This window comes from Leishmania infantum, chromosome 34 (assembly GCF_000002875.2).
Source record: "Leishmania infantum JPCM5 genome chromosome 34".
Classification (NCBI taxonomy): Eukaryota; Euglenozoa; class Kinetoplastea; order Trypanosomatida; family Trypanosomatidae; genus Leishmania; species Leishmania infantum.
Genome location: NC_009418.2, coordinates 1,288,297 through 1,311,312, shown reverse-complemented (window position 1 = coordinate 1,311,312; position 23,016 = coordinate 1,288,297). Strand labels below are relative to the sequence as shown.

Sequence of the window (23,016 nt, the reverse complement as noted above, 5' to 3'; positions counted from 1 at the left end):
CCACGCTTTCTCTTTTCCTCTGTAGTGCTGCTCTGAGGTGCAAGGGATCCATCTACCCCGCCTCAGCATAGGCATATAAAGGAGGACGGGGAGCTCGCCTTGATGCAACACGTCGCTGACAGTCGTGATGCATGCGAGTCGCATCATCAACACGACACACACACACATAATAATAATAAACGGCCTCTCGAGCACTCCCACGGAGAGAGCAACAAGTGCATAAAATGAGAGAGAACGTAAGCAATACTAATGAGATGTTTCAGCCATCGAACTCACTCCTATAGTCACGCAAACACCATGGAGAACGGCTAAGGCGGCATGTGCCGATGCCCGTCCACGCACACCCGTGGTTATATACACACGCAAACACGTAACGCCGGGCGCTGACGTACCCTCCCCCTGTCGATGATACACGTCAGATACACTACAGAGCACGTGAAGGCACACACACACACACACACACACACACACAAGCACACATGCGGGCATATCCGCAAAGGCAGTGGAGAGACCGATGAAAAAAAGGAGGTGTGTGTGTGTGTGTGTGCGTGGATGAACCAGATACAATGAGAAAACGGAAGCAAGAAACCAAGCGAAGCAAACATATGCGCACATGAACACGTGGCAACATCGAATGCTCCCCAAACACGCACCAGGACATCAAAGTGATAAAAAAAAATGATTTGGCTTTTCCTTCGACGTGCCCATTCGCTGCCATACAACATGAGTTCAGCTCCGCTCTGCCACTGCCTGCCACACAGACACATCGCGTGGCACGAATCTGCTGTGGACGCGCGCTGCAGCAATGCGCCGACTCAGTCAGCAGAGCTCGGCTCCCTGCCTCAAATTCTACCCACCACCCACACGCGTTTTTGCAGGTCGCTTCACTGCCGCTCCCCCCATCATGCAGGTCGCCACACTTGGTGTATCTCTCTCGGGGTGACACTCAGGCGCTCCGCCACCAGTAGGCAGTGTTGAGGGCCAGGGTGCGCTACATGTTTGAGTCACGCGGGCACACGCTGCCCAATCGTATGGATGGCACAAGCTGTGTGCACGTACCCAGGTCGCTCCAATGCCACGCCATCCGCGACGTCGCCGCCGACATCCGTAGCGGTATAATCGGCTTGGCCTCCTCTAATCGTAGGTGCCTAACCCTGGCACCACCACAAGTGGTTGGATCGGCATTTGATAGGAGACAGCGGAAGTGAGGGGGGGGGGGCAGCGAACCCTGAGATACGACGCACTGTGAGGTGGTGCGTGCCAGAGGAGGTCGCCTACGCGAGCACACACAAGCACGCAGCATTTAGTTATTCACTTCGGAAATGCGCAGGGGAAGAATATACCATCACAGGCAAAAACGATGGGCCGTGAACTTTATGGGTGAGTTTCAGGTAACATTGAAGTGCGCAACTATATTGACTAGCGGATACGTGGGCATCAGCCACGCGCGCATTCTCCGTCTGCTTCCGGTTCTGCCTCTGCTCTCTCAGCGTATGTGGAGTTACGCGTATGTATGTGTTGGTCGCAGTTGGCTAGACGGCCCAGTCTGGGGACACTGCACCAAGCCACCCGTCGCCGCGCCTGCAACGCGCCCAAAGCGACGACGGAGAAAAAGGATGAAAGCAGGTGTGTGCATGTGTATGTGTGCACCAGCAAGAGCAGGCATATCCAGCGCTCGAGGCCGCAGAAGAAATGCACGCCTCGTGGGAAGCGTTTCTGTCGCGCTTCCTTTCCTTTTTGCTGCCTCCGAACCGTGCCTATATGTTCGACTCACGAGGACTTTCAGCTATGATTGCGATCTCCTGCGTGCCGGTCCAGCTCGAGCACGGCGGCACCACCACCTTTTTCAGCATTTTGCCGTGCTCCACACACACAAAGTGCTTGTAGCCATCCGGTGGCATGTCCTTCATCGCAGCGCACTTGGACTCACCAGGGTTCCAGAGGCACACGTCGCTTAGGTTAGGACTGGAGATTTGAAGCGTGGTCTTCGTGCCCAGGTCCTGGAGGACGATGGCGCACGCTTGGTCGGGGTAAACGCGGTCGTGCTCGCCACTAATAATCCACAGTTGCTCCGGCGGGCTCGGCTGTGTGTTCGGGTTGCCGCGCGCCTTGCAGTTGTCGACGAAAGGAGAGCGGTTGACGCCGCTGACTACCGTCTTCGAAACGTCGGACACTGCGAAATACGTGTGGAAGGCAAACTGAAACGGTGCTGACTGTTCCTCGCTTGTGTTCGTGACCTTCATACGCAGCTTCAGCTCGGTGTTGCTGAAGCAAATCGTGTACAGCAGGTTGACGGCGCTCTGCGGGGAATCGGTGAGAGAAGAATCCTCCGGCAGCAGCTCGCACAGGGGCACGCGCAACGAAAAGCTCGCCCTGCCGCTCTGGGCATCCTCGATGTTCCACGAACGAATGCGCGCGAAGCCGTGCGACGGCTGCAGCGGGCCGTAAGCCCCGAACTGCGGGAAGATCAGCGGCACGCCACCACGCAGGGCGGTGCGGTCAGCGAAGATGGCAGTGGGGCTGAGGTACAGATGCTCTTTTCCATCCTTGGTCTTCCAGCTACTGACGTGCGCGCCTTGCTCATAGACGGTAACGCTGGAGCCATCTTCGCTGTGGATAGTGACGCAGTTGCGCCCGCGGGAGTCGGGAGTGAAGGCAACCATTGCGCGTGAAAAAGAATGCGTATGTGTGTGTTTTCTGTTTTGCTTTTTTTTTTGTGATGGCTATGGAGACTGTGCACGTGACGGCGACAGCAACGATGGCGTGCGCGTAGGAGACTAAGAGAGACGGGGGAAACAAAAAGAGAGGTGTATCCACACTCACAGAACGTAGCGGAAAAGCACCACAGCAAAAGGGAGTATGAGGGGCGGGCGCCGAGGCTGTGTGGCGAGTAGGAAGACGGAGAAAGAGAGAGGAGGCGCACGAAGATGGAGTAGGGTATGCGAGCGCTTTGGCTTCTCTTTGTGGTTGATTTCGCTTCTTCGCGGAAAAAAAAAAGATGGCACCTGTGCGGTGGTGTACGATGAGGTGGTTTGACGTGAGCGACGACTGCACGTTTGTGTGCACGGGCGTGTTTCGATTTCGTGGATACGATAGAGGGGTGGCTCTGACTCCTTCAAGAGAGTGCCCCCCTCCCTCCCACCGGTTACACACGGGCAAAAGCGATGATGTAGTGGGCCCATGCGGCGAATGCCGGCAGTGGGCGAGCACGACAATCAACGAGGGGAAAACAAAGTGAAAGAGAGAGGTCATTTTGGCAGAGCAACGACGCCAACACCCCTGACGTTCAGAATCGATAGAGTTGCCGCGGTCTTCTACAGAACGGGAGGCCCTTGTCCGGAAGAACTACAACCTTCTCCGCGACACACGGAACATAAACCGAGTAGACGCGCCATCACGCGGCAGAGTCTCTGCCCCGAAGACATACGTGACGCGGCTCTTTTGCTCCCGGTTTTTTCTGTTTTTTTTTTCCGAACCGCTTCTTCTTCATGTATTTGTGTGAACACGTAAGGAGAGACTGTGAGGGTGCTGTGTGTGTGTGTGAAGGGGGGGGGGCAAGTGGGGAAATGATGCACAAAGAGGGCTCGGATGGACGCTCTATGGAAGGCAGGAAAAGAGAATGAGAGAGAGAGTCAGCCGACAGCCGAGCCACCTACGGCTGTTGGCTCAGCGCACCTCAAACGCCTCCTTCCCTGCCACCTCTCGTCCGCACGTGCGCCAGCAAACGTCAGGAGACGCACTCTTACCCCCTCTTCTCCTCTTTTGCCCCCCCCCCCCGTTCCCCACCCCCACAAGTGCGCCACTTAAGAGAACGGATACGGTGGTGGCGGCCGGCGGTCCATCATGAGTCGAATCTTCTGCTTACACCACGACTCATGCTGCTTCTCATGTAGCAAATACTCCTCACGGTACTTTTTTGCCTTGGCCACCGGAAGCGACTGGATCTTTTCGTTATGCTCCATGATGGCGCCAACGTCTACTTTCATGTACTCGGCCACGAAGGTCGCGATTTCGTTGCCGATGCCGACGAGCAGCAGCACGTCTTTCTCCTCTTCCACGCGGGAGTACTTGTAGAACTCCACGAGGACGCGATGCCGTGCCCAAAATAGTTTCGAGCGGTCGTGGAAGTAGGCACCTCGAAGCGACTTCATTAGCTGTCGGAAGCACCGCTGCTGTACTGTCCACTGCGGTGCCGCCGCTGTCGCCCGTGCAATCCTATTCCCCAACGCGGCAGATCCGCTGCTTGAAAGTGCCATAGATGAATTTCGATGAAATGCGGGTAGCCGAAGGAAAAGAAACCAAACAAACAAGACGTTGTCGTCCTCTTTTCGAGCGGCAAGCAGATGGCACAACACCTCTTTGAGTGCGCACATGAAAGTGCTTGAGAGGCTGCACGTACACACGGACGTAATCGCCGCTTGTTTGTGAGATGATCAGGGTGGCGGAGAAGAGGTGAGCGGAAGGAAGAGAGCCAGTGCTGGTGGTGATGATGGGGGGGGGGCGCAATACAGAAGAGGATATTTTCGTGCTCTTTTCCTCGCAGGGACAGCAATGATAGACACTCTATCGGTAAGAACAGGAAAGCGTACGAATTGTTTCCGTTGGGTCTGTAAACGTCGTAAACACGGTGAAGCGTGTGCAGCGCTACAGGATGCACGGTTTCGTACACGCTGCATCGAAAAGGGGCAGCGTTCCGCAATCGATGACCGCACCACCGCAGACAGAAAGTCGAACACACACACACACAGATGATTCAACCTTCTCACACGTTCTACGCGCTGCAAATATACCTTTCCGGTTGTGCGCGCACTGCACCGTCTTCCTCGTCCTTTCCCAAACCGCGAGCGAAAGGCATACCTGTCACTCGCGCCCAAGATGAAGATGCGGCTGGCGCGCGGAGAGGGAGTGGGGAAAGACGAGCGTCGAGAAGAGCGTTACTGTTTGCCGCGAGGTCCTCTGACCTCCACGTACGCAGAGGGGATGCTCTGGCGTCACGCGCGTTTCGTTTGAGTTGTTGCTCGCATCGACACCTCCAATCTTCGATTTTCCCTTCGGCGTCGCCAGAATCAAATGTCAAACATGTGCGTGAACGGCCCTTCCGATTCGAATCGCAGACCCTGGCGATTCCCAAAGGTGCCGGAGATGACGCGGGAGTTGTACTTGATCCAGCCCTCCGCCTTCGGAGCATCTCCTTCGTTCAGTGGTGCCCCATTGGCGTCCACGCGGGACTCATCCACTCCGCGGGCGACGCGGACAAAGTGGCAGAAGCGATCGTACAGCGCTGCGCCCACGCCCTTGGCGACGAGCTGGTGAAACTGCACCGAACGCCCCTTCACCTTGCCGCCCAGCGACGCCTGTGGAACAATGAGGATGTCCATCTCAGGACACTCTTCCAGCGATTGGGGCTGGTTGATCATCTTTTCTGGTGAAAAGTGCGTGAAGATTTTGGTCTGGAGCAGCACATCCACGGCGTGGCGCAGAGCCTCGTCGGTGATCGGTGCGCTGTCTCTGTCTGAGAGGAAGGCAATGTAAACCATGACCCCACGTCCTGCGCGGACATACTTGTCAACGTTGTTTACCAGGAGATGGCCCTGGTCCATCGCCTGCAGCATAACCCGAATTGTCATGATGTGACCTGCACGCACAATCTTCCCGTAATGAATGAATAATCCAGGCTGTGGAACATGGGCGAACAAGCGCATCGAAATGCACAGACGCACACATGCGCACCGTACAGACAGTCACAGAGAGAGAGAGAGAGCGGCAGGAGAGAATGAGAAAACAGGGCAGTGCATGGCCACTGGCCCGCAGAGAGCGATGCAGGCACACCACTGCATGCACGTCCCACTCACCGCCTCCACTGGAACACGGCCGAGTGGCGCCACAAGCGCACCTTCGCTGGGACACAGCTCTGCTGCGCACAATTTCAGGCAGACCGCCAACCCATGCGATGACCTTTGCCCATTTCCCTTCGGGGTAAAACTTTACGTCTGACGCGTTTCCTTTTTATTTTTTTATGCGTGCATGCTGTGTTGACGCGGGTGCGCGCCTCGTTGGGCCGTCGCGCAGGAGCCCACACACAACCACACACACACGCACCTCCGAAGTTCCTGCGCAAAGTGACGCACAAAGGAACACACACACGAACAAACAGAGCAAGAGAAGCAGTCAACAGCAGATGGGATGAGCAACAGATTGCCTGGAGAAAGGATGAGGGAGGGCCGAACGCAGCAGCCAAAGAAAACACTGCACGTCGTGCAAAGATGAAGGTGGCGCTGCGGGGTCGTCGCGACCGCCACCGCCCACCAGCTACACGCCGGCACTGCGGCAGCGCCACGTGGCGTAGCGCGCGATTTCCTCGGCGGAAGTGGTAGCCGTAATTACTTGCAGTGCACTTTCAAAGTGGCGATACTCCACAAAAGGCACGTCGTTGGCGTGGTTGCCCGGGAGCCGACAGTGCATGTGCCTACAGTGCGGGAGTGAGGAAGAATGCTTTGATGGGCAGCGCTCGGGACCCACCGGAGAAGATGGCCGCGGTGAGCTGCAAGGAGACGGTGTGCTCTCTGTTCCTGAGGTCACGCTTCGCACGCCGGCACCGAGGACTTCCGTGTCTGCAAGACAGTACACTGATCGGTGTTTCAACTCTGTGTGCGTGCGTGGGGGTGAGGGACGATGGAGGAGGGGAGCCGGTGCAGTGGAGGCGGCGGTGCAGAGTACATCAATTCCATCACTTCCCGCCTCAGCGCTTTCTCTGCTGTCGCTGCTACGGTCGTCGACCGTGGCTTGAGTCAGCCGCAGCCATTCCGTCACCGGCGCCATCACCGCGTGCGACAGTAACCGCCGCACATCGACCACCGAGAAGCGATCCGTCTGTGCCACAATGCGGTCCAGCGCGTCGTCGGTGATGGTGTGAGCCACGCCGCGCAATTCGGACCCCAAGAGCCGGCGCTTCACCGCATCGGAGGGGAGACTGACGTGAATAAAGCGGTCAAATCGACGAAGAAAGGCCGCGTCCAGCTCCCATGGCAAGTTCGTGGCTGCCAGTACCGTCACCGCTGGCAGGTCCATCTGCAGGTGGAGCAGGAGCTCCGTCTTTAGTCGGCGCGCCAGTTCGCTCTCCCCGTGACCGCCGCGCGCACTGCAGAGGGCATCGACTTCGTCGAAGAAGAGGACGCACCGCGGGGCGGAAGCGGCGGCTTGCATGAATGCCTGGCGCACCTGCTTCTCGCTCTCTCCGACCCACTTGCTCAGCAAGTCCGCGGCAGACACGCTGAGAAGCATGGCACCGTACTCGGCTGCCGTCGCAGCGGCCAGACGAGTTTTGCCGGTGCCGGGCGGCCCATAGAGCAACAGGCGGCGCCATGGTTGGCGCGGGCCAGTAAACAAGGACGGGTGCTGCAGCGGCAGCGTCGTGGCTTGGCGCAAGGCGAGAATGGCGTCATCGCATCCGTACGTGTTCTTCCACGTCACTGAGGAAGCAGTCGCTGCAGCCTGTCTTGCGCAGGATGCTGGGACAAACGCCGCTGCCGCCTCCAATGGCGCCGCCGGCGTTGACAGTGTTGCGGACGCTTTGGGGTTATCCTCCTTCCTGTGGTGCTCCGCGTCATGCTTTGCTTTCACGAGCTGCCTATCCTCTGCGTTCACCGTCGTCTCCGCCGCTGCAAGGCTCCCGAGAACTTGCCCGACAGCGTTGATTGCAAGCTCGTACGTGGAGAGGTAGGTATACTCCTGCTCGTAAGACCGAATAATGGAGAGGCAGGGTAGGAGCTGCTGCAGTGCAATGCGCAGCTCTCTCTGCTCATCAATACACAGTGGGCGGTGAGCTGCAGCAACGAGCTGATACCGCAGTAGATCACGTGCATGACACGCCAGAGCACGCGTTTCCTCGACCTTCTTCGCCTCCATGACGTCTCGAGTATGCGACGCACGCATACGCACAAGACCACGTAGCCACCACAGGAACAAGGACGGATGCGCAGCGCGCACCGAGGGTGAAGGTGCATCAAGGGCACAAGGAAGAGGAGAGGAAAAAAAAAGAGGGCGAGGGGGTGGAGGAAAGCCCTAGAGAGACAATAACACGCGGGTGAGCCCCGGGGGGCTGGCCTTCCTCCTGCGTCTGGAGACAACACAGGGGGTGAGGGGGAGGGGGAGACGACAACAAAAGACAGACCATGACGCGACAGGCAATGCCTTTCGAACTTCGACGCGCTTGGCACTCATGCCCGTTTAGGTGGCAGCGATAGTGCTCCGGCTTGGCATTTGGCCCCACTCTGCTTCCTTTCTCTTTCTCGCTGTTTTGCTGTGATGCTCTCGCTTCCAACGAATGGGTAGAAGATGGATACGGCTGGGTGAATGTGTGCCGGCGCAGCAACGATGCGCCATTCCCGGCCATCTCTTCTTCTGGCTTTTTATTCTCAAGACCGAAAGAGTCGTTGCAGTATGGCTTCCAATCGGTCCATGCGGTCGTCTAAATGACGATGGATGCGTGCGCACTCTGCCTGGACCATCGCCTGCACCTTGTCGAAGAGTTCCGACTCACAGAGGTGGGCTTGCACGTCACTGCTGCTCAGCAGCATCGCCTTCGCCGTCGCCTGCGAGCTCCACGTTGTGAGCCAATGAAGCAGAGAAGCTTGAACCTCCACGACGACAGCCCACGTCGACCTCCGCCTCTGTTGTCCGTACAAGGACCGCGTATCCTCACCGCTGCCAACGCCGTTTGCTCTGATGCTGCTAGCCGATCCGTAGAAGAAAAGAAGCGGCGCTGGGGCCTTCGGCGAGGGAAGAGGGACTAGGCCGACAATGCGCTGCGGCCGGTGAACCTCGTAGGTCCCGTGCACTTCGAACCCGAGCCGCGTCATGCTGTCACCAGTCGACTCGCGCCGGTAGCACACGTCGAATTGCAGGATACGACGGGGCGTAAAAAGGATGAGGGCGTGCATATGCTGTACGACGGTGGCGCTGCTCGCCCGACGCTCGCCATCTGTCGCAAGTGCGGGTGCGACAGATGCAAGGCAAAACGGAGGTGGTGTACCAGTCTCTGTCGGCGCCTCAGCTAGCCAGTCCAACGCCGCAGCGCCGTCGGGGCTGTCCAGTGACATGAAAGCACTGCTCCACGCTACCGTTTCCTCGTCATCGACACATTGAGGAGACGAAGCGGGCATGGCGAGCGAGCCATCGCCAGTGCCGCTTGCGCGTTTCGCAGAGGCGTGTACGAGAAGAGCGTACCTCTTTGTTAGCGCACAACCCGGCCTGGTGTGCATGTAGGCTCCGTCGTCCTTTAGCGCACCTCTTCTCTCCTGCGGCAGGAAGCATGGAGCCTCTATTCGGAGGCTCGACACGGCCTCGAGTGCGGAAAGCGCGGTCCCCCAAAGGGCCGGGTCTGCGCCTCCTGAAACGGCGGTGTGCTGGGCAATCCGGTCGGATGCTTGTGCTGAACCATTCGACGGCGCCGCCCAGAGGGAATTCAAGGTGCGAGGGGCGGCGCTCCCTGCCACCAAACTTGCATGAGATGCGTCGCTGCTCGGATCTTTCCAAGCACGCTCCGCTGACTGTGAGTTTACCTGAATCACACGTCCGTCAAGGCCCCGCAGAGCTGGCAGGGCCGAGTACTTTGCCTCTGCATCGCAGCTCAGCGCTGTCCGACCGTCCTCCGCTACCGCAGACTCACCGCCCATGACCCAGAAGCTCACGTCCTGCGCCGCCTGCTTTGCTGTCTCGTGCGGCGGCACCACGGCAGCAGCAACAGCGATTCCGTAAAAGAAATGCCCAGGTGCCATTAAAACCTGGTGCACACACACCGGCACCGCATCTCCACCGGTACTGTGCACCGTCCAAGCGTACACCTCCACGCTGCCGCGCAGCGATGTGGCACAGATGCACACTTGGGCGTCATCGCGAGCCGCCGCCGCCACGCGATTGAAGGGTCCGATATTCCACGTGTGCTCCTTTACTAGAGGCTGCCAATTCGCCTGCGATGGCTGCGATGACGCCGCCTTTCGCGCTGGATCTGCCGCCAGTCCTGCCCCGCCGCAGCACACCACACCGGTAACCCTTTTTAGTCCCGCTACGATCATAACCGACACCGGTGAGCATTCCGCACGAATGCTTGCCCGTCTGCCAGCAGTGCTCGCGGTGCAGAAGTCTGTGACGCGCGCAAAGGACGCGCACACGGCGCTAGAGTCGCGGTGGCGGCCGTGAGGCCCCTCAAGTGCGGCAAACTGTGCGTCGTCGTCGCCTTCCGAGCTCGGCGAGCTGGCGCTTTCTGTGAGACCAGACCGAACAAGCAGCACTTGCCGCTGCCGCGTCTTCACAGCCAAAAATCTGAGACCCACCCACGCGACCTGCTCCACCTCCACCAATGAGGGGGTTTCTGGCTGCACCGTGCCCGTCGATGGTGGCAAGAGGAAGTGTTTGCCTGTCCACGCTGCCGCCGTCAAAGCACCCGTCTCCGCGGAGTCCGTTGCAGGAGACGTGCACGGCAAATCAGCAGTGCGCTTGCCCACCATCTGCGACCGTGTTGGGTCCCGCGGAAGTGTACAGCGAAGGTCATTGTCAAAAATAGGGACGGTGTGCACCAGCATCATATCAGGGGCTTGCATATGAGCGTTAGATGCTGCGCCTGCCGTCCACAAGGACGAGGAGCACAGTGTGTACACGTCAACCCTCAAGATAGGTGCCTTTGCAGATGTCTGCGGCCTCAACAGGCCGCAAGCACCGCCCACGGGTGCCGTGGAAGCAGCTTCATGCGCGACGACGGCGACAAAGGTGCCATGGGAGGCGGAGGGCGGGAGCAAAGCGATTCCATTCGACGCGGTGCGGTGCGGCAGCGGATCTTCTTCCACCAGAAGAGAGAGGCGGGGAAATGTCTTGGCCATTCGCCACTATGCTGCACCGCACGCCGCTTCGCAGTGACACCTCCTTCTGCACTCTCTGGTTGAGCTGTGTGCGAATGCGACCGTGCGCGTGTGCTTGTTTGCGGAAAAGGCGTATCAGAGATGAAGTCAGGCAGGCGTGGGTATGTGTGAGGCGAGAGCAGTCGTTGAAGGCAAGGTGGTGAACGCCGGACATGAGACGCTAAGAATTAATAGAAGCGATGCGACGCGCCAACGGTCCCCCGCCCCGACGGCGGCCATCGCGACCTCTTCGTCTCTGCGGCGAGAAGCTCGTCCCGGAGACTCATGCGTCTGGTCAATATACCAAGCGCGGCAAGACACACACGCACGCTTACACCCGTGGGGGCCGCACGGCGTTCCATGGGTCCGTTACACCTGTCGCAGCGGAAGTACTGCTCTCCCTGCAGTGGTTGTCTCTTTGTGCTCTGGGTTTGCAGAGGGCGAAAAAAAAAAGAGAAGCGACAACATTTTGTGCCGTCGAAAAGTATGACGAAGCGTCGCCGCACATGGTTCGCCAATCATCAAGACACAAGACATGCGGGTGACTGTGCTGCAAGGGATGCGGTCCACCGGTGCAGAGCTGTCCTTTTCACGTGGAGTCATCGTACCATGCACCAACACCCACATCGCTGTCCGCACATGTATGGATTCTTTGCATTTTCTTTGGGCGCTTTCTTTACACAGGGCGACGCAAACAAGAGCCTCCCTGTCCCCTTCTGCCATGGAGGCGCACTATCAAACACCGGCCGTTAATGCCGCGAATGGCCCATCCGGGGAACATGAGCCATACAAGGTGCATTGTCAGATTCCGTATGATCAATCACACATACGCACGTCATCGACATTGCGAAGGGGCCGAGGAAACACGTGCGCGAAGTGAGAGGGATGGCGCGTCAGCCGTGGGCGCTTCGTGTTTTTGCATCCAACATACACCAGGCGGATAAGAGCAGCAAGAAGCCATTGCATGCTTGAAAAACGACGATTCATTGGGAGCGCACGCGCAAACAAAACTCACCGGCACTGGCCTGCTGCCATCCTCACGTACACAGTCTCACGACGCACCGGTTCCGCTGCTTTCCATCACGGTCTCACACTTTTTGAAACTGCTTTGATGGTGCCGCCATACTTCGCCTCTCTTCGCCTCTTTTCCTCGCCTCGACTTCCTTTGAAAGCCATGTCGTCTGCCTGCCATCCCACCCGGCCCTTGAAGGAATGCGTCTCAGTGCCCACTTGTGAATCGGGTCGCATACCCGCAGCGAAGACGATGGCAGGAAGGGACAGAGAAAGACGAAGGCAAAGGTGACCATTAGTCGGAGCTGAAAGAAGCTAACGCGGATTCACAGACAAACATCGATCTTGCGGTGCCCTGTCCCCGCCCCCCGCTCTAAAGATGCGTAGGAGAGTAGACGTAAGCACCAAACATGCCTTGGCCCCCCTCTCCTCAACAGGGGCGAGCCACAGCAAACAAGTGCACGCACGCAAAATGGGCACAATCTTCGCTTTATCACTACGCGATGCTGCTCGCAATCTCTCTCTCTCACGTTATGCTTATGAGAGAGGAGCGCTGGTTGAAGTGCCTCCGCGCTTCACTTCCCAAATACCCGGTTTGGGGCACCGCAACAAAGCATCCCAAACCAACGGCAGGTAGACAGGCAGGGCAGGTAGGCAGGGAGACAGAGAGACGGAGACAGAGAGGCATGAAAAGAATGACACGATGGCGCGCATAAATGGTATAACAAGGATATCTAGTCATATGCATCCAAACAACGACAAAAAACGGAGGCAGACGCGCCAGCACACACACAAAAAACACCGATATAGACAAGAGCGGCAAAACGTTATGAGAAGAAGCGACACGAACGACTTCACACACATAAAAAACGAGAGGGAGGGAAGAGGGCGGGGTTTAACGAGAGAAAAAAAAAAGGGCGATGTGCACGTCAATGCTGACGGCAGCAGAGGGAGAAGGGGGAGGGGAGAATGGCGTGAAGGGAGAGAAAACGAACGAAGTCAGGAAACGAGAGCGAGATAACGAGCGAATGCACGCACACACACACATACATACAAGCACGCACAATGAGGGGGGAATATATATATATATATATGCACTTCGACTGGCACGTACAAGTAGCGCCATGATGCGCAGAAGACGACTCAGGCGAAACGAAAAAGTGGATACAGAAATCGTGGAAGAGCGGTGATGTAGCTTGACTCGGCGCCAAGAAACTCCCACAAAACCAAAGCGTGCACGTAACAGCAACTAAAGCCAGCCGACTGAGGCGAGCGCAATAGCGAAAAATTACGAGATGAACCAGAAAAAGAGATCTTTGCACAATCACCCGGGAAAGACAACACACAACACAAAACAAAAAAAAAGTTCCACAACAAGGAGAGAGGCGAGGAGGCGAGGGAAATGGTTGGTCAGGGGGTACATGTGGCACATGGAGCTGAAGGAAGGCATGAAGAGCGGTTCGGATAGCGAGGAGCGCAAGAAAAACGAAAACACACATGCGCATGAACGACGCAAACGGACCACCAAACATCGCACATAAATGCGCGCACTCGCACATTCGCAAGTCACCAACGAGAGTGATGCCTACGCACCCGCGGGACTACACAACGAAACAGAGCTATAAGAGAGACATGGGCATACCAGGGGATTTGAAAACAGAAAAGACGCCCCAAAAGACCAGAGCTGCGGGGTGGGGCAAGAACGAAACCGAAAATACATATCATGAACATCAACAGGCAAAAGAAGCATGGCAAAAGATAAACGAATAAAACAAAAGAGAGGGGTTATGATGCCAAGAGATACGCACGATGAGTTTCCATGCACGCTCCCGACTCTTCGTAGTAGGTGGCGAATGGCCTACTGCCGCGGAAGAGCGCACCAGACTGGTCTTTCCCCACTCGAGCTCTCGATACCTCCAGCGCTGGCAGAGCTCTCCGCGAGAACTCTGCTGCACTCACACCGCCAGCGGGTAGCGCTACTCACGGATAGGCAGACTTGAGCACACCCGTTTTCCGACACCCAGGGATTTCTGCCGTGGCAAGCAGCCAAATGGGGGCTGGGGAGAAGAGAGGGGTGCAACACGCGTATGACTCGACTCTCCGAAATCCAAAAATGATTACGAGAGCGACAAACGAGGAAAAGACAAGTGGCTGGTGGAGCATGCCATCGGAATAGTGGCGAGCACTTTGACTCGCTCCTCCTCATCACATCGTGTTTCCGTCGTCCCTCCCTCGTTCGCTCCTGCCACCAACCTTCGAAAAGAACAACGAAAAAACAGCAACTGGAGAGCAAAAGAAAAGGAAGGCAAGCGATATCAAGCGTACATACACACTTTCCTCATCGCTCTCGTTTTTTTTTATTTTCTGCACATGTGCTGGACCTGCGTCATGTCAGTTTGATGGCCAACAGGCCTTCTCCACCGAGGGAGCAACGATGAGGTGAGCCACAACAGTCCCCCTTCGTCCTTTGCAATCCATACACACTTTGCGCACCACTAGAGCAGAAATGTATGGGCATGCGTGTGGACTAGGGTACGGCATCGACAACAACGGAAAGAATAACGCCGCTGCACTCCCCTCGCCGAGGTCGAAGGCGCCTTCCTTTTTCCACGCGCCTCTTACAGAAAAATAGCCGGACAGCGAGAAGGTTGCGCGTTTGAAGGCTGCAATCATCACCAAGCGTCCCAACACCTATAGCATCCACAGACACGACGGCAATCTCGTACACGGGCATTGAGGGGGCACATGAACGCCCGATGGGCAAGGGAAGTCGCATCCGCGTGCAGCGCTCGCGTCGTGCTTGTACCCACTTTTTCTTTGCCTGCTTTCCGGCCCAACCTGCTTCATCATTGCGCAGTGTCTGTAACTGGCGTGGCTACTCTCAGGCGAGAGAATCGTGCGCAGGCCTAAAACAAAGAACTGCAGAAGACGAGCACCCTTGAAAGAGAGGCAGAGAAGCAGTTCGACTCATGAAAGGGAGAAGGGGTGGAGTGACACACACACACACACACACGCAAACACCGCGACGTTTTCGCTACGCTGCATCGTGTTGCTTACCCGCGTACGGCGGCTTCTTTGCAGCTCGTCTCCCCTTCCGCTTCCCGCGTCACGTTGCGGGCAGACTCGGCGTCCTCGTCGTTGAGGTCAAGTACGTTGGCAATGCGCTCGTAAACCTCGCCAACGGGAATGCCATCGCGGGCGGTGATGCGCATGGAGACTGAGTGGCTCACGGCTATGGTAATGTTGTACCGCGCCTCTGGAAACTCGCCGACCAGCTCCATCTTCAAGTGGCGACCCAGCAGCGCCGTCACGACGAGCAACTCCAGGTAGCCGAGCTCCTGGCCAATGCAGCTGCGCTTGCCGCAGCTGAAGGGGATGTAGCCGCAACGGCCGCAGCGTTTGCGCAGCGCCTCGCCTTCTTCGCCAAGCCACCGTTCGGGGCGGAACACGTCAACGTCGTCGCCGTACACGTGTGTGTTGCGCTGCAGAGCGGAGAGTGTGATGACAACCGTCATGCCTTTTGGAATCACAACCGCAGGTCCGGGCAGGTACACATCCTCGGCCGCATCGCGGTAGATGATAGGCGCCGCCGGGTACATCCGCAGAACCTCCTTTACGATGGCGACAAGGTAGTCGCACTCCATAAGCTCCTGCACGGTGGGGCAGGTGCAAATGGAGGGCATCAAGTCCTCAAGGGCCTCGTAGAGACGCTCCTGCACCTCCGTGTTCGTGCCCAGGAGCGCAAACAGGAACTCCAGCGTGTGACTCACCGTGTCGTGGCCGGCAAACAAAAACGTGACGACGTGATCCAACACGTCGTCCATGCTGAAATGCACGTACAGCTCATCGATCAGCGCATCCATCACACACCGCCGCGTGCCAATCTGATTTATCTGCATGTTCTTATCCAGCAGCTCCACGCACATCTCCTTCAGGGTGTTGCGTGCGTTCCGCTGGGCGGATGACTTGAGATACGGGCAGAAGTAGTTCACGCGGGACATCCTCATCATCACATCGAAGTGGCCGCGCACGCGCAGCGACTCGCCGCGGGAGGCGCGGAAAGCCGCCTCGCCTATGGCGGAGAGTGCCATGCGGAAGACGTGGTCACTCAGGTTCACCACGGCGTCCTGCTCACCGCCGCACTGGATGAGATCGAAGAGCCCGCCCATCATGCGCAGGGCATGCATGCGAATGATCTCATTCGCAACACCGCGAATGTTCTGCGACCTGAAAATGGGCATGAGAATGCGGCGGTGTATGGCGTGTTGCGCCTTGTTGCCGACGGCGAGGAGGCCAACGCGGCCGACGACGATGCGCACGATGTCGTAGCCGGTGTCCTTGTAGAACTTCGTGTCAGCGCGCAACAACACGTGCTCGATGTCGACCGGGCTGGAGAGCACTACGTGTGGGCGAAAGAAGATCTTCATGACGAACGGCTTGTAATCGAACTCCGCGCACCACCGCTGCAGAGTCTTCAACGGGTCGCCCTTGCGGACGACGTAGAAGTGGCGGTAAAGGACACGCTTGACCACGCTCCAGACCAGGCCGTCCTCGGAGTTGGGCGGAATCGCCGGCTCCGGCATATTCGGCGGTGCAGAGTACAATGCCTGCAGCATCCGCGTGGTGGCATAGGCGAGATAGCCCACAGTCGCAATGGCCGCAGCCGCCTGGACTGGCGAGACAGTGGGGGCCATGGAGTGCTGCATGGTGAGTCGAAATGGACGAGCCGGCCGTGAACACGTTCCGGCGGAAGAGCACCACACAGGTGGTGTTGTGCGGTGAGCCTCTGCAGGACGACAGCGACGAGAACAAAACCACGAGTAGATGGAATCGGAGAAGAGGCTGAAGAGGCCCCAGACAAGAGGAAGCCGTGAGTCAACAAAGGCGCTGATAAGAAATGCTGTGGAGGCGAGCGCAGCCAGATGGCGGGGCTGCAGCGACGAAGAACAAAAAGCAGCCGGTGTGCAATGCGTATCACAAGAAGGCGAATGCCGTGTAAAGGCAGAGCAGAAGGGCAGGATGAGGGTAACACCGAGGGTATGACCGGTCATGTACAATGCAGAGAGACCAGTCCTGACTCGCCGTGGTGTTTGGGCGGTTCTGCTTCTTGTGTATTGGGAATGCGCTGTAGGCGGTGGGCCAGGAGGAGAGAGAGAGGACGAGTAGACGTAAAGCCCGAAAAGAGACAGGACAAGGGCGCGTGGGCGGAGGGAGGCTCAGCCAGACGACGCAGCGGAGAGGAACTGCGGAAGGAAAGAGGTGGCCGTGGACAGCGGTGTACGTTGAGATGCTGCAGTGCGAAAAGGACGACGAAGGGGTGGGGTGCGCGGCGGCAGCGGAGTCAAACACAAAGCAATGTAGGAACAAAGAGGTGAGGAACTCACACGTGATGGCTCTCCGTGCCGATGCGGTGTTACTGATACTGATGCATGTGTGCTTTTAGCATACATACATGTATAAATATGGCAAGGGTACGCAGACCGCACCGTTTGTGCCACATTAGCGCGTGTGCGTGTGCGCGCGCGTTTATTTGCGAGTGCAGGGGTGTACAGCACGGTTGGGAGAAGGAAAGGATGGAAACGGTTGGGAAAAGTGCGGCTTCATCGAAGACGTGGTATCCAATGGGTAAGCGCATGCGTACACCGTCCATGCTTTTGATTGCTGGTGATACGCTTCTGCGGTTTTTCTCTGTGTGGAAAGAGTTGCTTTCACGCGTCCACAGAGGGTTTGATACTGTACCTCGCACGGAGGCACACACATGCATACCGCACAAATGCACCCATGCTGTAGTTGCTTGGCTCGAGCAGCAGCACATGTGAGCGGAGCCCGATGAGAGAGCGAGAGCGAACACCATTGCGAACGAAACACGATGTTCGCTCTCGTGTCTTGCTGAGATGACAGATACAGAGGAAGGCAAACAGAGAGCGAAGTTTCAGCGAGGGAACGCGCACGCAGGAAACGGGATGCATCAAAGAGGTAGGCGACTAATGATCCTGTGCCTTCGCTTCCTTCGACATGCGCCGCACCCGCCGCGCAGCGGCGCTCTTCTCCCGGTCTGCCAGCTTCTGCTCGTACGCGACTTGCCGAGACAGCTGAAAATTCACGGCCTTGCCCGGCTTGGGGTTCCGCTCCGTGTGCAGTGCCTGTAAAAAGGAGCCGGCCAAGTCCATGTAGAAGCGCTGCTTGTCGGGGTTCGTCTCCTTGCACTTCTCTGCCCACTGCTCCATCAGCCGCTTCTTGAGAAAGCTGCGGGCGTGGCGAGACTTAACTTTAATGTCAATACTTCGGTAGCACATGCGCAGGAGGGACATCGGGGAGTTGATCTCCAGCACGCGTTGCTGCGAATTCATATGTTGACCAGAACCTCCAGCACCACCCGCTGCAGCAGCGACACCAGTGCCGCTGTGGGCGGTCGTGGCCAATCGCAAAGTCGCACGGCGCAGCATGGAAAAGCGGAACAACGACTTCTTGAGTAGCCGGTAGCGAGAAAGAGAGGGATGCGCCGTGGAGGTGAGAAGCAGTGACAGCTCAACATCGGAGGAGCGGGCGGCTGCGCTCATGTCAGTTCATGAGAGCTGCCACCAAGGCATGCAGGGAGGCGACGGAAACTATGTTCTTTTCTTCTTTGGGCTTTGTTGCACTGCATCTTTCGGCTTGAACGCGATCGACGTCGAAGGCGGTGGGCAACGACCTCTGTGCTTCCGCTACCCCCCCCTTCCTCACTGTGGTCGCTGTGTCGGGGGATACCTCGCTGAAAGAGGTGCGCACAAAGGAAGGGAGCACGGGTGAGACGTTCGCCAAGACCGAGCCGCTTCCAAGGGCTCTTTGGTGGTCCATCTCCACACAAGACCACTTTCGAGGAGAACATTAGAAGAGGGATTAGAGCACAACTGTCTTGCTGTCTGCTGCCTGCGGCAGGACTACCTTCGAACATTCTCGAACAAATATCAGGGAGAGGCAGAAACGCGGAAAAGAGAATCGCGAAAGGAGAAAAAGGCAAACACAGAACAAGTTCCAGGATCCAGAGACGAGCAACAAAATAATAAACAAACAATAATACAGAGAAATCTTCACTTACGCACAGGCGCACACAAACACACAGACGAGAGTGAGTGAGTGAGCGGAAGGGAGGGAGCTGTAACTCCAAAGGAAACAAACGCACCGCTGGATAATACATCAGCGACCACAACTATCACACAGCCCGATAAAACATCTCCCCCAAAAAAAACGAAGAGATGCAACGACGACACGAAAAAAGGGGGAAAAAACGCGATGATCAAAGCAGAAACGAACGAGAAACAATCCGAAAGCTACGCGGTATCGTACAAACGGGGAAGCGAGGAAGAGAACAACAACGCCCAAATAAGAATCACAAGGAGTGAAACGAAGAGGGAGGTGTGTGTGTGTGTGTGTGTTTTTGTGAGCCAGAGTGAGAGGAAGGGAGAGGATCCAGAGAGGGTGACGCCGGGTTGCGAGGCCGGGACCACATTGTACGTCGAGAAGCCAACCACTCGTATCCGTTCATCCGCTCATGCACACGCAAACGTAGCAGCCGCCTCATGGGTGAGCGTCGCACACAAACGCACGACTGCACATGAGACAGATAAATGGACAAGAAAAGCAAGGGCAACAGTGCGGGATAGCCCCCCCCCCCATCACCACCACTACACACAGAGACCAAAAAAAAGCGAAAACATGCAGAGTTGCACAGACTCGTTTCATTCCGAAGCATCTCCGACCTGCAGACTTGGGTCATTGTCGGTAAAGATACCGTACCCGCCTGGCAGCGCTGTCGTCGTCTCCCCAAACGCGAGACCACCTCGGAGCAGCGAAACTTGGAAAAACTCCTGGAAAAAGCTCGCGTTCTTCACGCCAAAGTATGCTGTCATGCCCTTCCGCAAGACTTCGTCGCCGCAGCATTCCATCGCCCGCTGGCGGTTGCGCAGGCACATCTCTTCGATGGTCTTGGCGTACCCGGCCATCACGGACGACGGGGCGCAGGCGAAGAGTTGCACGCGCAGCAGATGCGTCTTTGCTACCGCTAGTGCAAAGGCGGGCCACTTCGCTGACGGAACGGCCACCTCCTCCAGAAGCAGCACGCGCAGCTTCAACAGGCGCGGAAGGTAGTCGATCAGGGCGCTTGTCTGCGCAGCAGAGAGGGCTGTGTAGCTGAGATCCAGTTCCTCTATCTCTCGGTTGCAACCATCTGAGAGCAGCTCGCACAGTGCCGATGGGTCCCTGCTGGTGAGGACGTTTCCACGGAGACTCAGCCGCCTGATGTTCGTGAAGGGCAGCGTCTGTGTAAGGCACCACAGTGAGCTACTCGTCAGGTCGTTGTACGAGAGGTCAAGCGAGTGCACGTGACAATTGCGATGCTTGGAGAGGTAGACAATGCCGGCAAGGAGGATGAGAAGTCCCGCGGAAGCTATGTGGCAGGAGGACAAGGACAGGGTGGAGAGAAGACTGTCCTCGCCATCCATGAATTCTGACTGGATCGCTGAAGCTGTCGTGGTCGCGGTGGCCGTCCCCGCGCACAATCGTCGGAAGCCGTCGAAAACGAGAACGTGCATTCGATCAGGTCCCAGAAAGACACCGCTAAGATGAAATAGGTTGAGCTGAAAAGTATGTCCGCCTAATCGAAGTGCAATGTCGGCAATCAGCTGGCTTTCTGCCGCAATGCTCTGCTCTACCAGCAGTGGCGTGTATTGATTCTCTGGCTTGCCCTCGTGTAGCGTGAAGAGGAGGTCGCGCGGGGGGACGGCGCTGGCGGTGCGTCTTGCCTGTACAGTGGAAGAGGCGCTTGTATTGTGCGTCAAGATGGAGCGCGTCGAGCCGTGGGGCTGCCTAAGGTGGCGCTCCGAGCGCACGACGAGCCACCAAGGCCCGTAGAAGCGCAAATCGGCATCCCACTCCTGGTGCGCTTGCGGGCGGTTCCAAGAAACGCCCTGCACGGTCTCCTGGAGTTTCGCGATTAGAAAGCTCAGCAGCTGATCAAACGATGTGGCGTGGGTGTGCATCGAGTAGGCCATTTTCTCCGCGTCCATATCTGTCATCGCTTCCGTGGACATCCGTTCCAGAAAGCGGAGCGGATTAAAGCCGATGGCGGGTTCATGCTGTCGCTTCAGGAAGCCGGCACGCCCATGGAACCTGTGCAGGCGACTCTCCGCTTCACGCTCTGCGTACTGCGCAGGGGCATTGAAGATGCGCAGCACGTGTTCATTTTCCTCCCTCGCGATGGAGGGCGCCAACGTGGTGCGGCACGTTAGCCTCACAGAGCGGAAGGCCTCCATGAGGGAAGACGTGAATGGATCGACCGAGACTTGTGAAAATGGGTGGCAGGTGACGAGTGAAGAATGGCCCGAAAAGAGACTCCAACCAGCTCTCTGATCATCCGCTCATCTCTTAGCGGAGCTGCCGCACGATGAGGTGGTCGAGAGTGCGATCGAAAGAAGAGAAGGTGGGAGGTGAGCGGCAGCGATTGCAATCGACAAGGGATTGCGTTCTTGCTAATCATGAGCACACATGTAAGCGCCTTGAGAAACGCGAAAAAAAAAATTCGGCCGATGAGCGCAGGACATGCGTATGCGTTTCCCAAGCGGAGCAGAAGGAAAACTCTGCTTTAGCGCACACAGCGACGCAGCTCGCATCTCAGCGAGCGGCCCCTGAAAGCGTGCCCCACAAGCTCTTTGATGTGGGTATGCTTCTGTGAACATTTCTCCGGCCGTCACTTCCGCCGTCTCTCTCCGAGTTTGAATTCAGATTGAATCCCACATATTCAGCGGAGGAAGGCACCTGGGATGCTGGCGCGCGATCATCGCTAGCTGCCGACCGAGCTGCTGCTCCCTCCGTACCATTTGTTGAAGGAGGGCGGGATTCTTGTGGTCGTAGCCCAACGCGTGCAGGGTGGCGTGCACAAGCGCCGCATGGAGGTAGGGCGCCAGGGGAAGAGTAGTGGAGGGGAAGCGACGGCATCGCAGGCGCATATAGTCGAGCGACACAAAAATGCTGCCGAGGTCGATCAGCTCAGCACGGATGATGGACTGCGTCAGGGCGTTCGGCTCAGCCCCTACCGCCCCAGCACACGTAGGTGAGGTGGTCAGCGTGGCTCCTGTGCCCGTGTCGCCGTCGCCTCTCTCCAGAAAATCGCCGAAGAGAAGATCATTCACAAAGCTGTCCGCCTCACCTGCCGGGGTGAAGGTGAGGACATCAGTGGGCCGATCTGAGCCTTTGTACTTGCAGTTGAGTTGACGCATGTGTGCGAGGGAGACGAACTCTAGGTTGAGTCGCGTGTCGTACGGGGCGCGCTCGAGGGTGAGCAGAAGGTGCATCACGTGCCGAGCTCCGCGGTGCAGAGTGGGCGTGGCGCCAGTTATCGTGAGGTGTCTGAATGTCTTCATCTCGAGTGTGTGTGTGTGTGTGTGTGTCTGTGTCTTGAGCCCGTTACAGCAAGATCCGAGCCCCCATGAGGGAGAGAGGAGAGAGGCGCAGGAGGCGAGGCGGGAGGGAAGGCGAGTCAGCGACTACATAGCCATGCACCGTGCTGCCAACTGTACACCCTGATCGTCCGCTTCGCACCGGTTGGCTGGATACGACTCCCCACACAAAAGACAGCGTGCCGCACGCAGAGGTACTGCACAGTACCGGAACAACAACAAAAAAGGATAAACGTGCTGCCGAGAAGACGGGAAGCTTGCACGAGGGTGACTCGCGCAGATCACGAGATGCGATGCCTGCTGACACGTGTACGAGATCGTAAACTCACGGTCGTCTCCCAAGGTGAGGGCATACACTGCATTCCTCCGTTCAGGGGGCGCTGGTGGCATGGCATGCGTATGGGTAGTGAGCGGTTGCCGTCCGAGGGGGTGGCTCTCATCTGCATGTCTGCATCTGTGTGTGGGTGTGGGTGCTACTGTTTTGCTTACTGTTCAGTGCCGATCTTGGCGGCCTCCGCGTTCCCCCCTCCACCGCATCCCAAAGAACGCAAGAATAGCAAAGGGCGCCATGGTGGCGCCCAGGAACGCGGGACCGACACGGAGAAACTCACACAGTGGCGTCACGGGTGGGAAAAAGTAACGTTCAACGACGACATCGCTCATGCAGCCGCCGACAGAGC

The 23,016-nt window shown here is 57.4% G+C and overlaps 9 protein-coding genes across 9 annotated transcripts; all 9 read right to left on the bottom strand.

Moving 5' to 3' along the window:
* Positions 1-1,757: 1,757 nt before the first annotated feature.
* LINJ_34_3160 (aldose 1-epimerase-like protein) lies at positions 1,758-2,663 on the bottom strand (the record flags this gene model as incomplete). Its single annotated transcript, XM_001468636.1, has 1 exon — positions 1,758-2,663. One exon carries the CDS (start codon positions 2,661-2,663, stop codon positions 1,758-1,760), a length of 906 nt encoding a protein of 301 aa, XP_001468673.1.
* A 1,140-nt stretch (positions 2,664-3,803) lies between these two features.
* LINJ_34_3150 (conserved hypothetical protein) lies at positions 3,804-4,256 on the bottom strand (the record flags this gene model as incomplete). Its single annotated transcript, XM_001468635.1, has 1 exon — positions 3,804-4,256. The coding sequence occupies one exon, from the start codon at positions 4,254-4,256 to the stop codon at positions 3,804-3,806; it is 453 nt and encodes a 150-aa protein (XP_001468672.1).
* An 810-nt stretch (positions 4,257-5,066) lies between these two features.
* LINJ_34_3140 (conserved hypothetical protein) lies at positions 5,067-5,702 on the bottom strand (the record flags this gene model as incomplete). Its single annotated transcript, XM_001468634.1, has 1 exon — positions 5,067-5,702. The coding sequence occupies one exon, from the start codon at positions 5,700-5,702 to the stop codon at positions 5,067-5,069; it is 636 nt and encodes a 211-aa protein (XP_001468671.1).
* A 607-nt stretch (positions 5,703-6,309) lies between these two features.
* Positions 6,310-7,932, bottom strand: LINJ_34_3130 (ATPase-like protein; the record flags this gene model as incomplete). Its single annotated transcript, XM_001468633.1, has 1 exon — positions 6,310-7,932. The coding sequence occupies one exon, from the start codon at positions 7,930-7,932 to the stop codon at positions 6,310-6,312; it is 1,623 nt and encodes a 540-aa protein (XP_001468670.1).
* A 482-nt stretch (positions 7,933-8,414) lies between these two features.
* Positions 8,415-10,598, bottom strand: LINJ_34_3120 (conserved hypothetical protein; the record flags this gene model as incomplete). Its single annotated transcript, XM_003392741.1, has 1 exon — positions 8,415-10,598. The coding sequence occupies one exon, from the start codon at positions 10,596-10,598 to the stop codon at positions 8,415-8,417; it is 2,184 nt and encodes a 727-aa protein (XP_003392789.1).
* Positions 10,599-14,956: 4,358 nt separating this feature from the next.
* LINJ_34_3110 (cytochrome p450-like protein) lies at positions 14,957-16,597 on the bottom strand (the record flags this gene model as incomplete). The annotated part of the gene is made up of 1 exon (XM_001468632.1): positions 14,957-16,597. The coding sequence occupies one exon, from the start codon at positions 16,595-16,597 to the stop codon at positions 14,957-14,959; it is 1,641 nt and encodes a 546-aa protein (XP_001468669.1).
* A 1,290-nt stretch (positions 16,598-17,887) lies between these two features.
* LINJ_34_3100 (conserved hypothetical protein) lies at positions 17,888-18,349 on the bottom strand (the record flags this gene model as incomplete). Its single annotated transcript, XM_001468631.1, has 1 exon — positions 17,888-18,349. One exon carries the CDS (start codon positions 18,347-18,349, stop codon positions 17,888-17,890), a length of 462 nt encoding a protein of 153 aa, XP_001468668.1.
* A 1,272-nt stretch (positions 18,350-19,621) lies between these two features.
* LINJ_34_3090 (conserved hypothetical protein) lies at positions 19,622-21,193 on the bottom strand (the record flags this gene model as incomplete). Its single annotated transcript, XM_001468630.1, has 1 exon — positions 19,622-21,193. The coding sequence occupies one exon, from the start codon at positions 21,191-21,193 to the stop codon at positions 19,622-19,624; it is 1,572 nt and encodes a 523-aa protein (XP_001468667.1).
* A 465-nt stretch (positions 21,194-21,658) lies between these two features.
* LINJ_34_3080 (conserved hypothetical protein) lies at positions 21,659-22,300 on the bottom strand (the record flags this gene model as incomplete). The annotated part of the gene is made up of 1 exon (XM_001468629.1): positions 21,659-22,300. One exon carries the CDS (start codon positions 22,298-22,300, stop codon positions 21,659-21,661), a length of 642 nt encoding a protein of 213 aa, XP_001468666.1.
* Positions 22,301-23,016: the final 716 nt, after the last annotated feature.